This window comes from Cherax quadricarinatus, chromosome 25, assembly GCF_038502225.1.
Source record: "Cherax quadricarinatus isolate ZL_2023a chromosome 25, ASM3850222v1, whole genome shotgun sequence".
NCBI lineage: Eukaryota > Metazoa > Arthropoda > Malacostraca > Decapoda > Parastacidae > Cherax > Cherax quadricarinatus.
This window is the reverse complement of record NC_091316.1, coordinates 36841209-36856670: the sequence shown is the minus strand read 5'-3', so window position 1 is coordinate 36856670 and position 15462 is coordinate 36841209. Positions and strand designations below refer to the sequence as shown.

Here is a 15462-nt window from a genome sequence, read left to right as displayed (position 1 = left end):
AGACTAACCCAAAAGTGTTCTTCCAGGTATACAGAAGTAAGATTAGGGACAAGATTGGCCCACTTAAGAGTTACTCAGGTCAGATCACTGACAGTGATAAGGAAATGTCTTAAATTTTCAATACTTATTCCTCTCAGTTTTTTACTCAGGAAGATACTAGCGAAATTTCAAAAACAAATTATGTAGAACAGGATGATAATAAACTATGCACGATTAAGGTAACTAGTGACATGGTCCTCAGACAAATAGTTAAATTAAAATCTAACAAGTCCCCAGGACCTAACGAATTGTCTGCAAGGGTTTTAAAGGAATGTTAAGAAGAACATATCACTACAAACTGGCATAGTGCCTGATAAGTGGAAAATGGCAAATGTAATACCTATTTACGAGCCAGGTGACAGGTCCTTAGCTTTGAACTATAGATCAATAAGTCTTACCTCCATAGTGGGAAAATTTAGGGAATTATTAATTTCCGAGGTAATTCGTAGCCGTCTTGAAAGACATAAATTGATTACTGAATCTCAACACGGTTTTACAAAGGAGAGTTAGTGTCTTACGAATTTACTATTTTTTTCACTAACGTGTTTGAGGGGGAAGATCATGGTAATGAATATGATTTTGTGAATATGGACCTCAGTAAGGCTTTTGACAGAGTTCCACATCAGAGGGTGTTGAGGAACTTACGGCACACGGATTAGGAGGAGAATTTTTTTTCTGGGTAGAGGCATTGTTGACAAATAAGCAGCAGAGAGTTTGCATAAATGGGGAGAAATCAGAATGGGGGCACGTCACAAGCGGTGTTCCACAGGAGTCAGTGTTGGGCCCCTTGTTTACAATTTACATAAAAGACGTAGATGAGGGAATAAATAGCCACATACGCAGATTTGTTGATGACACCAAAGTAGGCTCTCCAATTCATTCTAATAAGGACATTAGAGCACTCCAGGTTGATTTGAATAGACTGATGCAGTGGTCAGAGAAGTGGCAGATGCAGTTTAATATAGACAAATTCAAAGTTCAAAATGTTGGACAGAAAATAACCATGCCACATATAAACTAAATAATGAAGATCTTAATACTACTGATTGCGAAAAGGATTTAGGAGTTCTGCTTAGCAGTAATCTGAAACAAAGACAACAGTGCGTAAGTGTTCACAATAAAGCTAACAGAACCTTGGCTTCATATCAAGAAGCATAAATAACAGAAGTCCTCAGGCTGTTCTTCAACTTTGTATATCCTTGGTTGCGCCTCATTTAGACTATGCTGCTCAGTTCTGGTCACCGTATTACATAATGGATATAAATGCCCTGGAAAACATACAGAGGAGGTGTAGAAATAGGGGGGATATGATTGAGGCGTATAAATGGAAAACAGGAGTAAATAATGGGGATGTAAATGGCGTGCTGGAAATATCTAGCCAGGACAGGACTCGCAGCAATGCTTTCAAGTTGGAAAAATTCAGATTAGGGAAGGAAACAGGAAAGCACTATTTTAGTAATAGAAATGTGGATGAGAGGAACGAACTCCCGAGTACCGTCATAGAAGTTAAAACGTTGTGTACTTTTATAAATAGGTTAGATAAATACATGAGTGGTTGTCGGTTGGTGCGAGTTGGACCTGACTAACTTGTGCTACTAAGTCAGATGCCGTGCTCCTTCCTTAAGTGAATGTGACATGACTGGGTGGGTCATTGGTCTAAGCCTTGGGGGTGACACGGACCTGCATCGCATGGTCCAGTAAGCCTATTACAGTGTTCCGTCTTTCTTATGTTCTTATGTGGGAAAGAGAAGAGTTTGGAAGAAAAGGTATGGTGTAGAGGAGGAGGGGGAATAAAGTTCCAGGGGTGTGTTGGAGAGGAAGGGGTTTGGGGAAGGGTGTTAGAGAGAAGGGTGTTGGGATAAGCTGGTTGTTGGAGGTGTGTGGGGGAGAGGGAGGGGTGTGGGGGAACTAGACGGATGTGGAGGAGATGGAGGGATATAATGGAGAGGATAAACCATACCACGGTTGGGGTTAGAACCCGCGATCAGAGAATCTCAAAACTACAGACCGTCGCGTTAGCCACTGGACCAGCTAGCTGGCCCAGAGGGAGTCGAGGGAATGTGGGAAGTTTTGGAGAAAGAGCGGTGTGTGGGGAGGAAGGAGGGGGGTGAGGGAGAAGGAGTGGTGTGAGGGAGAGGAAGGGGTGTGAGGGAGAGGAATGGGTGTGAGGGAGAGGAAGGGGTGTGAGGGAGAGGAAGGGGTGTGAGGGAGAGGAAGGGGTGAGAGGGAGAGGAAGGGGTGTGAGGGAGGAAAGTGAGGGAGAGGAAGGGGTGTGAGGGAGAGGAAAGGGTGTGAGGGAGAGGGAGGGGTGTGAGAGACAGGAAGGGGTGTGAGAGAGAGAAAGGGGTGTGAGGGAGAGGAAGGGGTGTGAGGGAGAGGAAGGGGTGTGAGAGAGAGAAAGGGGTGTGAGGGAGAGGAAGGGGTGTGAGGGAGAGGAAGGGGTGTGAGGGAGAAAAAGGGGTGTGAGGGAGAGGGAGGGGTGTGAGGGAGAGGAAGGGGTGTGATAAAGAGGAAGGGGTGTGATAAAGAGGAAGGGGTGTGATAAAGAGGAAGGGGTGTGATAAAGAGGAAGGGGTGTGATAAAGAGGAAGGGGTGTGATAAAGAGGAAGGGGTGTGATAAAGAGGAAGGGGTGTGATAAAGAGGAAGGGGTGTGAGGGAGAAAAAGGGGAGTGAGGGAGAGGCAGGGGTGTGAGGGAGAGTAAGGGGTGTGAGGGAGAGGAGGATGTGAGGGAGAAGAAGTGTGAAGGAGGGGTGTGAAGGAGAGGAAGGGGTATGAGGGAGAGGAAGGGGTGTGAGGGAGAGGAAGAGGTGAGAGGGAGAAAAAGGGGTGTGAGGGAGAGGGAGGGGTGTGAGGGAAAGGAAGGGGTGTGAGAGAGAGGAAGTGGTGTGAGGGAGAGGAAGGGGTGTGAGGGAGAGGAAGGGGTGTGAGACAGAGGAAGGGGTGTGATGGAGAGGAAGGGGTGTGAGGGAGAAAAAGGGGAGTGAGGGAGAGGCAGGGGTGTGAGGGAGAGTAAGGGGTGTGAGGGAGAGGAGGATGTGAGGGAGAAGAAGTGTGAAGGAGGGGTGTGAGGGAGAGGAAGGAGTGTGAGGGAGAGGAAGGGTTGTGAGGGAGAGGAAGGGGTGTGAGAGAGAGAAAGGGGTGTGAGGGAGAGGAAGGAGTGTGAGGGAGAGGAAGGGGTGTGAGGGAGAAGAAGGGGTGTGAGGGAGAGGGAGGGGTGTGAGAGAGAGAAAGGGGTGTGAGGGAGAGGAAGGGGTGTGAGGGAGAAGAAGGGGTGTGAGAGAAAAAAGGGGTGTGAGAGAGAGGGAGGGGTGTGAGGGAGAGGAAGGGGTGTGAGAGAGAGGAAGGGGTGTGGGGGAGAGGAAGGGGTGTGAGGGAGAAAATGGGGTGTGAGGGAGAGGCAGGGATGCGAGGAAGAGGAAGGGGTGTGATGGAGAGGAGGGTGTGAGGGAGAAGAAGAGGTGTGAAGGAGGGGTGTGAGGGAGAGGAAGGGGTGTGAGGGAGAGGAAGGGGTGTGAGGGAGAGGGAGGGGTGTGAGGGAGAGGAAGGGGTGTGAGGGAGAGGGAGGGTTGTGAGTGAGATGGAGGGGTGTGAGGGAGAGGAAGGGGTGCGAGGGAGAGGGAGGTGTGGGGGGAGAGGGAGGGGTGTGAGGGAGAAAGAGGGGTGTGAGGGAGAAAGAGGGGTGTGAGGGAGAGGAAGGGGTGTGAGGGAGAGGAAGGGGTGTGAGGGAGAGGAAGGGGTGTGAGGGAGAGGAAGGAGTGTGAGGGAGAGGCAAGGGTGTGAGAGGAAGCGGTGTGAGGGAGAGGAAGGGATGTGAGGGAGAGAAAGGAAGTGAGGGAGAGTAGGGGGTGTGAGGGAGAGGAAAGGGTGTGAGGGAAAGGAAGGAGTGTGAGGGAGAGGCAGGGGTGTAAGGGAGAGGAAGGGGTGTGAGGGAGAGGGAGGGGTGAGAGGGAGAGGAAGGGGTGTGAGGGAGAGGAAGGGTTGTGAGGGAGAGGGAGGGGTGTGAGGACGAGGGAGGGGTGTGAGGGAGAGGAAGGGGTGAGAGGGAGAGGGAGGGGTGTGATGGAGAGGGAGGGGTGTGAAAGAGAGGGAGGGGTGTGAGGGAGAGGAATGGGTGAGAGGGAGAGGAAGGGGTGTGAGGGAGAGGGTGGGGTGTGATGGAGAGGGAGGGGAGTGAGGGAGAGGGAGGGGTGTGAGGGAGAGTAAGGGGTGTGAAGGAGAGGAAGGGGTGTGAAGGAGAGGAAGGGGTGTGATGGAGAGGGAAAGGTGTGAGGGAGAGAGAGGGGTGTGAGGGAGAGAAAGGGGTGTAAGGTAGAGCGAGATGTGTGAGGGAGAGGGAGTGGTGTGAGGGAAAGGAAGGGGTGTGAGGGAGACGAAGGGGTGTGAGGGAGAGGCAGGGGTGTGAGGGAAAGGAAGGGGTGTGAAAGAGAGGAAGTGGTGTGAGGGAGAGGAAGTGGTGTGAGGGAGAGGAAGGGGTGTGAGAGAGAGGAAGGGGTGTGAGGGAGAGGAAGGGGTGTGAGGGAGAAAAAGGGGTGTGAGGGAGAGGGAGGGGTGTGAGGGAGAGGAAGGGGTGTGAGGAAGAGGAGGGTGTGAAGGAGAAGAAGTGTGAAGGAGGGGTGTGAGGGAGAGGAAGGGGTGTGAGGGAGAGGGAGGGGTGTGAGGGAGAGGAAGGGGTGTGAGGGAGAGGGGTGTGAGGGAGAGGAAGGGGTGTGAGGGAGAGGAAGGGGTGTGAGGGAGAGGAAGGGGTGTGAGGGAGAGGGAGGGGTGTGAGGGAGATGGAGGGGTGTGAGGGAGAGGAAGGGGTGCGAGGGAGAGGGAGGTGTGTGAGGGAGAGGAAGGGTTGTGAGGGAGACAGAGGGGTGTGAGGGAGAGGAAGGGGTGTGAGGGAGAGGAACGGGTGTGAGGGAGAGGAAGGGGTGTGAGGGAGAGGAAGGGGTGTGAGGGAGAGGGAAGGGTGTGAGAGGAAGCGGTGTGAGGGAGAGGAAGGGGTGTGAAGGAGAGGAAGGAGTGTGAGGGAGATAGAGTCGTGTGAAGGAGAGGCAGGGGTGTAAGGGAGAGGAAGGGGTGTAAGGGAGAGGGAGGGGTGTGAGGGAGAGGGAGGGGTGAGAGGGAGAAGAAAGGGTGTGAGGCAGAGGGAGGGGTGTGAGGGAGAGGGAGGGGTGTCGGGAAGAGGGAGGGGTGTGAGAGAGAGGAAGGGGTGAGAGGGAGAGGAAGGGCTGTGAGGGAGAGGGAGGGGTGTGAGGTAGAGGGAAGGGTGTGTGAGGGAGAGGGAGGGGTGTGTGAGGGAGAGGGATGGTCTGCGGGAGAGAGAGGGGTGTGAGGGAGAGGAAGGGGTGTGAGGGAGAGGAAAAAGTGTGAGGGAGAGGATGGGGTTAGATGGAGAGTAAGGGGTGTGAGGGAGAGGAAGGGGTGTGAGGGAGATGAAGGGGTGTGAGGGAGAGGGAGGGGTGTGAGGGCGAGAAAGGGGTGTGAGGGGAGAGGAAGGGTTGGAGAGGGAGAGGAAGGAATGTAAGGGAGAGGTAGAGGTGTGAGGGAGAGGGAAAGGTGTGAGGGAGAGGCAGTGGTGTGAGGGAGAGGAATGGGTGTGAGGGAGAGGAAAGGGTGTGAGGGAGATGAAGGTGTGTGAGGGAGAGGAAGGGGTGTGAGGGAGAGGAAGGGGTGTGAGGGAGAGGAAAAGGTGTGAGGGAGAGGAAGGGGTGTGAGGGAGAGGGAGGGGTGTGAGGGAGAGGAAGGGGTGTGATGGAGAGGAAGGTGTGTGAGGGAGAGGAAGGGGTGTGAGGGATAGGAAGGGTTTTGAGGGAGAGGGAGGGGTGTGAGGGAGAGGAAGGGGTGAGAGGGAGAGGAAGGGGTGTGAGGGAGAGTGTGGGGTGTGATGGAGAGGGAGGAAAGTGTGGGAGAGGGAGGGGTGTGAGGGAGAGGGAGGGGTGTGAAAAAGAGGGAGGGGTGTGAGGGAGAGGAATGGGTGAGAGGGAGAGGAAGGGGTGTGAGGGAGAGGGTGGGGTGTGATGGAGAGGGAGGAAAGTGTGGGAGAGGGAGGGGTGTGAGGGAGAGTAAGGGGTGTGAAGGAGAGGAAGGGGTGTGAAGGAGAGGAATTGGTGTGATGGAGAGGGAAAGGTGTGAGGGAGAGAAAGGGGTGTAAGGTTGAGCGAGAGGTGTGAGGGAGAGGGAGTGGTGTGAGGGAGAGAAAGGGGTGTGTGATTGAGGAAGGGGTGTGAGGGAGAGAGAGGGGTGTGAGGGAGAGGGAGGGGTGTGTGAGGGAGAGGGAGGGGTGTGTGAGGGAGAGGGAGGGTCTGCGGGAGAGAGAGGGGTGTGAGGGAGAGGAAGGGATGTGAGGGAGAGGAAAAAGTGTGAGAGAGAGGATGGGGTGTGATGCAGAGTAAGGGGTGTGAGGGAGAGGAAGGGGTGTGAGGGAGAGGAAGGGGTGTGAGGGAGAGGGAGGGGTGTGAGGGAGAGGAAGTGGTGTGAGGGGAGAGGAAGGGGTGTGAGGGAAAGGGAGGGGTGTGATAGAGAGGGAGAGGTGCGAGGGAGAGGAACGGGTGTGTGGGAGAGGGAGGGGTGCGAGGGAGAGGGAAAGGTGTGAGGGAGAGAGAGGGGTGTGAGGGAGAGAAAGGGGTGTAAGGTAGAGCGAGAGGTGTGCGGGAGTGGGAGTGGTGTGAGGGAGAGGAAGGGGTGTGTGGGAGAGAAAGGGGTGTGAGCGAGATGGAGGGGTGTGAGGGAGAGGGAGGGGTGTGTGATGGAGAGGGAGGGGTGTGTGAGGGATAGGGAGAGTCTGCCGGAGAGAGAAAGGCGTGAGGGAGAGGAAAGGGTGTGAGGGAGAGGAAAAAGTGTGAGGGAGAGGATGGGGTGTGATGGAGAGTAAGGGGTGTGAGGGAGAGGAAGGGGTGTGAGGGAGAGGAAGGGGTGTGAGGGAGAGTGAGGGGTGTGAGGGAGTGGGATAGGTGTGTGAGAGAAAGGTGAGAAGAGGAATGGGTGTGAGGGAGAGGAAGGGTGTTAGGGAGAGAAAGAGTGTGAGGAAGAGGAAGGGGTGTGAGGGAGAGGAATGGGTGTGAGGGAGAGGAAGGGGTGTAAGGGAGAGGAAGGGGTGTGAGGGAGAGGGAGGGTGTGAGGGAGAGGGAAAGGTGTGAGGGAGAGGAAGGGGTGTGAGGGAGAGAAAGGGGTGTAAGGTAGAGCGAGAGGTGTGAGGGAGTGGGAGTGGTGTGAGGGAGAGGAAGGGGTGTGTGGGAGAGGAAGGGGTGTGAGGGAGAGGAATGGGTGTGAGGGAGAGGAAGGAGTCTGAGGGAGAGGGATGGGTGTGAGGGAGATGAAGGGGTGTGAGGGAGAGGAAGGGGTGTGAGGGAGAGGAAGGAGTGTGAGGGAGAGTAAGGGGTGTGAGGGAGAGGGAAAGGTGTGAGGGAGAGGAAGGTGTGTGAGGGAAAGGAATGGGTGTGAGAGAGAGGAAGGAGTCTGAGGGAGAGGGATGGGTGTGAGGGAGATGAAGGGGTGTGAGGGAGAGGAAGGAGTGTGAGGGAGAGTAAGGGGTGTGAGGGTGAGGAAAAGGTGTGAGGGAGAGGAAGGTGTGTGAGGGAAAGGAATGGGTGAGAGGGAGAGGAAGGGATGTGAGTGAGAGGAAGGAATGTGAAGGGAGAGGAGTGGTGTGAGGGAGAGGAAGGGGTGTGAGGGAAAGAGAGGGGTGTGAAGGAGAGGAAGGGGTGTGAGGGAAAGGGAGGGGTGTGAGGGAGAGGAAGGGGTGTGAGGGAGAGCAACGGGTGTGAGGCAGAGGGAGGGATGTGAGTGAGAGGTAGGGATATGAGGGAGAGAGAGTGGTGTGAGGGAGAGGAAGGGGTGTGAGGTAGAGGATGGGGTGTGAGGGAGAGGAAGGGGTGTGAGGGAGAGGGAGGGGTGTGAGGTAGAGGAACGGGTGTGACTGAGAAGAAGGGGTGTGAGGGAGAGGAAGGGGTGTGAGGGAGAGGAATGTGTGAGGGAGAGGATGGGGTGTGAGGGATAGGAAGGGGTGTGAAAAAGAGGAAGGGGTGTGACAGAGAGGGAGGAGTGTGAGGGAGAGGGAGGGGTGTGTGTGAGATATAGGGGTGTGAAGAAGAGAGAGGGATGTGTGGGAGAGGGAGGGGTGTGAGGGAAAGAGAGGGGTGTGTGGGAAAGGGAGGTGTGTGAGGGAGAGGGAGGAGTGTCAGGGAGAATGAGTGGTGAGAGGGAGAGGAAGGGGTGAGAGGGAGAGAAAGGGGTGTGAGGAAGAGGGAGGGGTGTGAGGGAGAGGAAGGGGTGAGAGTGAGAGGGAGGGATGTGAGTGAGAGGTAGGGATGTGAAGGAGAGCGAGTGGTGTGAGGGACAGGGAGGGGTGTGAGGGAAAGAGAGATGTGTGAAGGAGAGGAAGGGGTGTGAGGGAATGGGAGGGGTGTGAGGGAGAGGAAGGGGTGTGAGGGAGAGGAACGGGTGCGAGGCAGAGGGAGGGATGTGAGTGAGAGGTAGGGATGTGGGGGAGAGAGAGTGGTGTGAGGGAGAGGAAGGGGTGTGAGGGAGAGGATGGGGTGTGAGGGAGAGGAAGGGGTGTGAGGGAGAGGGAGGGGTGTGAGGTAGAGGAACGGGTGTGACCGAGAGGAAGGATGTGAGGGAGAGGGAGGGGTGTGTGGGAGAGTGAGGGGTGTGAGGGAGAGGGAGGGGTTTGTGGGAGAGGGAGGGGTGTGAGGGAGAGAGAGAGAGGGGTGTGTGGGAGAGGAAGGGGTATGAGGGAGAGGAAGGGGTGTGTGGGAGAGGGAGGGGTGTGAGGGAGAGTGAAGGATGTGAGGGAGAGGGAGGGGTGTGTGGGAGAGTGAGGGGTGTGAGGGAGAGGGAGGGGTTTGTGGGAGAGGGAGGGGTGTGAGGGAGAGAGAGAGAGGGGTGTGTGGGAGAGGGAGGGGTGTGAGGGAGAGGGAGGGATGTGAGGGAGAGGGAGGGGTGTGAGGGAGAGAGAGAGAGGGGTGTGTGGGAGAGGGAGGGGTATGAGGGAGAGGAAGGGGTGTGTGGGAGAGGGAGGGGTGTGAGGGAGAGAGAGAGAGGGGTGTGTGGGAGAGGGAGGGGTATGAGGGAGAGGAAGGGGTGTGTGGGAGAGGGAGGGGTGTGAGGGAAAGGGAGGGTGTGTGGGAAAGGGAGGGATTAGCGGGAAAGAGAATAGGGTGTAGGAGACAGGGAGGAGTATCGGGAAGGACTATTGTGGGAGAAGAGAAATTTGAGTAGTGCTCGTGTTGACCAACACTAGTTCTTCACACCATGCTCCCTAATGGGTACTTAATACCTCACCTTCTGTAACACTTCACTCTCCCAAACACATCATAAACGCCTCACACTCTCTCACACATCACTATTACACTTCACTCTCTCTTAAACTTCACTCTCCTGAACACTTTACTCTCCCTAAAATCTCACTCTCTTCAATACCTCCCTCGTAATAGCTGGATCTACTCTCCCACTCTCTAACAACTCCCATTTCTTCACTAACATCTCCTCTCTCTCTTTTACTCCTCTTTCTATCACTAACACCTCCCACTCTTTCACCTACTCCTTGTTTCATTGTACTAATACCTGGTTCCCTCTCTCAACAGCTGACGTACACGCCCCACACACAGATGGACTATGGTTTTTTGCTGTGTTGGGCAACAAACTCGGTTGGGAAGCAGAGGGATCCCTGCGTCTTCAAGATTTTCCCAGCAGGTAAAGTACTAAGCAGAAACATCACATTTCATGAAGTGTTAAACATACAAGCGTCGTGCTGTGTTAAAAGTATTATTATCTTGCTATGTTTAACACACAGCTCTTATGTTGTATTACGCAATCATATAGTACTCTCAGTGTTGTTAAATTTATTTACATTCTGTAATGTTAATTAAGCATACAGGTATCCTGAAATACTGGGATTAAATCGAAGTTGTATTAGTAAATAAAGGCTGCTATGTTAAACATATAAATATATTTAATATTTTAGAGAATATCCATATAAAATGTTGCACATGGATATCGGTCTATGTTTAAATTAAATGTCGTGCTATGTCAATATTACAGGTAAGATGCTGCGGAGATTGATAAACATTTTATTGATTTAATATACTAAATATTAATTATTCTTAAACAATAACGAGAACGTTGAGTAAGAACATAAGAACATAAGAAAGAAGGAACACTGCAACAGGCCTACTGGCCTATGCGAGGCAGGTCCAATTCTCCCACCGACATAAGCCAATGCCTTGACCTAGTGAGGCCAGACACGTCACTTAAGGGAGGAGCACGGCATCCGACCTAGTAGCACAAGCTAGTCAGGTTCAACTCACACCCACCCACACCCACTTATGTATTTATCCAATCTGTTTTTAAAATTACACGACGTTTTAGCTTCTATGACTGTACTCGAGAGTTTGATCCACTCATCCACAACTCTATTACCAAACCAGTGCTTTCATATATCCAACCTGAATCTGATTTTTGTCCAGTTTAAAGAAATTGCTGCGAGTCCTGTCTATGTTAAATATGTTTAGTACGCTATTTACATTCCTTTTATTAATTCCTGCTTTCCATTTAAACACCTCAAACATATCCCCCCTAATTCTACGCCTTTCTAGAGAGTGCAAATTCAGGACCCTCAGTCTATCCTCATAGGGAAGATTTCTGATACATAGGATCAACTTTGTCATCCTCCTTCGTACGTTTTCCAGAGCATTTATATCCATTCTGTAATACGGTGACCAAAACTGCGCAGTATAACCTAAATGAGGCCTAACCAAGGATATATAGAGTTGAAGAACAACCTGAGGACTTCTATTATTTATACTTCTTGCTATGAAGCCAAGGACTCTGTTAGCTTTATTGCAAACACTTATGCACTGTTATCTTGGTTTCAGATTACTGCTAACCAGAACTCCTAAATCCTTTTTGCAATCCGTAATATTAAGATCTACATTATTGAGTTTATATGTGGCATGGTTATTTACATGTCCAACATTTAGAACTTTGCATTTGTCAATATTAAACTGCATCTGCCACTTCTCTGACCACTGCATCAGCTTATTCAAATTATCCTGGATTGCTCTAGTGTCCTCATTAGAATGAATTGGCCGGCCTATTTTGGTGTCATCAGCAAATTTGTTTATGTCGCTATTTATTCCCTCATCTACGTCGTTTATATAGATTGTGAACAAAAAGGGGTCCAGCACTGACTGCTGTGGAACACCGCTTGTGACTTGTCCCCATTCTGATTTCTCCCCATTTATGCAAACTCTCTGCTGCCTATTTGTCAACCATGCCTCTACCCAGGAAAAATTTCTCCTCCTATTTCGTGTGCCCTAAGTTTCCTCAATAGCCTCTGATGTGGAATTCTATCGAAAGCCTTACTGAAGTCCATATACACAATATCATATTCAATACCATGATCTACCTTCTCAAATACCTTAGTGAAGAAAGTTAGTAAATTTGTAAGACAGGAACGCCCTTTGTAAAACCGTGCTGAGATTCATTAATCAATTTATGCCTTTCAAGATGGCTACGAATTGCTTTGGCAATTATCGATTCCATAAATTTTCTCACTATGGAGGTAAGGCTTATTGGTCTATAGTTCGAAGCTAAGGACCTGTCACCTGCCTTTAAATAGGTATTACATTTGCCATTTTCCACTTATCAGGCACTATGCCAGTTTGTCGAGATTTGTTGAAAAGATTAGCCAAAGGTTTGCCAAGTTCCTCTTTACATTCCTTTAACACCCTTGCAAACAGTTTAACAGGGCCTGTGGATTTGTGAGATTCTAATTTCTGTATTTGTCTGAGAACCATATCACTAGTAACTGCAATCGTACATAGTTTATTATAGTCCTGTTCTACTTAATCTATTATTTCGGGAATTTCGCTAGTATTTTCCTGGGTAAAAACTGAGAGGAAGTAAGTATTGAAAATTTCACACATATCCTTATCACTGTCAGTGATCTGACCTGAGTTACTTTTAAGAGGGCCTATCTTGTCCCTAATCTTACTTCTGTATACCTGAAAGAACCCTTTTGGGTTAGTCTTCGAATCCCTTGCGACCTTAGCCTCAAAATCACTTTTTGCTTTTCTTATTCCTTTTTTTTTATTTCTCTAATTGAATATATTGATTTCTTAACTGTCCATCCCCTCTTTTGATACGCCTATATATGCCTCTCTTTTGACCAATGAGATGTTTTAATCTATTGTTCTTCCATTTGGGATCATTTTTGTTAGATCTAATTTCCCTACTAGGAACAAAAGTTGTCTGGGTAGCTAGAACTATGCTCTGAAAAACGTCATATTGGCAATTAAGACCACCTACTGACCCATTGTCAGGTTATCCCAATTTAGCCCATCCAGGTATTTTTTCAGTCCTTTGAAATCGGCCAAGCGAATATTTGGGAAAGAGATTTGATTGCAGTTATCTGGGTAATTCCATGATATATTGAAACTAAGTGATTTGTGATCACTTTCCCCAAGCTCATCATTAACTTCAAGATTAATAAGTGATTCTTTGCTGGCGAGAACCAAGTCAAGTAAATTGTTTCCTATAGTTGTTTCTGTCACAAACTGCTATAAAAAGCAATCCTGAACCATATCAAGGAAGTCACTAGACACGAGATTTCTTGTCACATTGTTCCAATCAATTTGTCCAAAGTTGAAATCTCCCATTAACACAACATTTTCATATCTAGATGCCTTATGACCTTCGTTCCATAACAGCTTATTGCACTCCCTATCAAGGTTTGGGGCCCTATAAATCACACCCAAAATTAATTTGTCACGTCCCTCGAGAAACTGTAGCCAAACAGATTCTGTGTCCGATCTTTCTAATCTTATATCAAGTCTAAGACAACAATTTAAATTTTCTCTGACTTACATCGCCACTTCACCTCCCTTCGTGTTGACCCTATCAGTGTGGAATAATTTATAACCCTGTATGTTGCATTCAGAAGGCATTTCTCTATCCTTCAGCTTGAACCAGGTCTATGTTATAGCAATAATATCCATATTACCTGTACTTGCAAGTAATCTTAGCTCATTTATCTTATTTCTTAGACTCCTGCTATTTGTATAGTAAATCTTAAGGGAGCTAGTTATTCGTTGCCCTCTACTATCTCTCTTTATTTTTAATATTGTCTTTTAAGTATATCCCTGAGGTATCCCGGAAATATCTGTTGTTTACAGCTCTAATATTGCAGTCTGGTTGTTTCCTATAAACACACATACCTCTATAATCTATCAGTTTAAAGTCCTAGACAAGTCATCGATTACCCCCTGAATCGAACTGCCTAATGCAACCACTCCAGCCTTAGAGATGTGAACCCTATCCCTTGTATACATATCACGTTTGCCATATAATATGTCCCAGTTAACAATGAATGGGATTGCAAGTTCCTTGCAGTACCTGTCTAGCCAGCAATTTATACCAATTGCCCTAGACATCCTTTCATTGCTCACTCCCTTTCTAGTCAAGATGCTACATATGACAAGGATTCCTCTCTTAGACTACTTCTATGGCTGACTTGTACTTATCCAGTAGCTCCTATCTCCTGCCCTTCCCAGTGTCATTACTCCCAGCACTAAGACAGATAATAGGCTTGTTCCCATTACCTGACATAATATTATCCAACCTGCTGACTATATCAGCAACACCAGCTCCTGGGAGATACACCCTCTGTCTGGCCTTCCTATTTCTGTTACAAAAAGCACAGTCCGTATATCTTGCATGAGAATCTACTACTATTAAAATATTCTTATCCTGATTAGCAGAGGAGTCAGTAGTACTTTTAGTCTCACTAACCACTGAAGTACACTCGTCCTGGAGAATAGAGAATCGATTTCCTACCTTCACATCTTCTCTATTAAACCTCCTTATCTTCCTTCTTCCTGAGCTGTGGACCACTTGCCAGTTAAAGTGGCTGCCACTCTCACAGCTGGTGACCATTTCCTCTTTACCAGCTCTATCCATCTGACACTCACTCCCAGACCCATATAGGCGAAGCTTCAACCTCCTATATTCCTCCTGAAGAAGTTGAACCTCCTTCTTCAACGCTTTAAGCTGAGATTTTAAAACACTACAACAAGCCATGGTGCTCGGTAACACCCCACGCTAACTCCCAGAGAGTGTAGGACAGGTATGACTGTTTACGAGATTATTTGGTGATTTTGGTAGCGGGGAGTAATGATAAAGGCTTCGGAGGCTTCTTACTTTATTTGCGAGATAGTGGGGTACACAGGCAGTGTGTTAAGTGCCCATGGCCCGGGAGGGCCATGCCCGCGAGAGAGAGAGGAGTAGGACCTGTTCTCTGAGTCTAGGCCGCTGAGTGAATGAGGCAGATGCAGGGGTGGGCAGGCTAGCATGCCCACCGAGAGGCCTGGCTTCTGGAGGAAACTATGGGAATTAGGCACGTAGGCTCACTGGCTACATGACCTCACGTGACCACTGACCTCAGCGTACTCGAGGCAATGCGTAATTAAAAGGATGACGCTAAGAATTTTTTTTTAATTATGAGTTAATTCTAGTAATATTAATTATATGTAGAGAAATTTTATATTAAATTAGGCACTTGCATGTAAACAAATGTTTAAAGCAGTGATCATATTATGATTTAAATGATCTTTCAAGGTAACGGTGTTATGATGAAAACATGATCTACCCAGTCTCAGTGATGGCACAGACCAACCGTAAGTATAGACACTATTTCAAAACACCCACTGTACGACGTCAGTTTTGTTAACCAAGGAGATTACGGCTGGCAAGGCTCTGTCCACAAGTGTGCCTAAATTTCTACCCAAGGAACTCCCACTGCTAGAGATACCTGGATTAAAAAAATGCCAGTGGAGTGCCAAATTCTGGAGTGCAAATTCTTTAAAGGACAGTATTCTAGGTATAAAAGCTCCAATATAATCATCAGCTGAGCTCAGGCGTGGGAACAAGAGGTGGTAAAGCAACTAAGAATATGCTCGAGTGTACAATGTGTTCAAAAGAAATTTGTGTTGAAACAGTAATTCTTACGTTTTTAAATAATTGTACTTAAATCACATGTTCAGAAATACTGTACGGCTATTAGTGACTCAATAAATATATGTCCAACGGAAACTGATGACTGAAAAGGAGACAAGTTATTCAAATGAAATCCAGTCAGTAAGCTTCTTCAGTCGAGTGCACAGGAGGCAGGACATACAGTAGAAATGTAAATACAATCTAATTATTCCATCACTCTCAAAACAAAACGTCATCGTGATTGATAAACTGATTACATCGTCTTTAAAAATCTACTGCTTCTGTTGCTTTCTCTGTATCTGACTGAAGAAGCCGACATTAAGGAGAAAAGTTTCAGAACAGAGATACCTAACTGTTGCATTCCATGTTATGTTATACAAATGTGCACCAGGTATGTGGTAAGTAAATTAACTCAACCTGTAAGGGTTCAAACCCTACCTG

The 15462-nt window shown here is 49.1% G+C and overlaps 1 protein-coding gene across 1 annotated transcript in view; it reads left to right on the top strand.

Annotated features, from left to right (window-relative positions):
• Positions 1–15462, top strand: part of LOC128689900 (nephrin-like) — a 919379-nt gene that overhangs the window by 780303 nt on the left and 123614 nt on the right. Inside the window, exon 10 of the mRNA XM_070088696.1 lies at positions 9612–9720. Within this exon, the coding sequence (XP_069944797.1) occupies positions 9612–9720 (109 nt within the window). The remainder of the gene's footprint in view (positions 1–9611; positions 9721–15462) is intronic.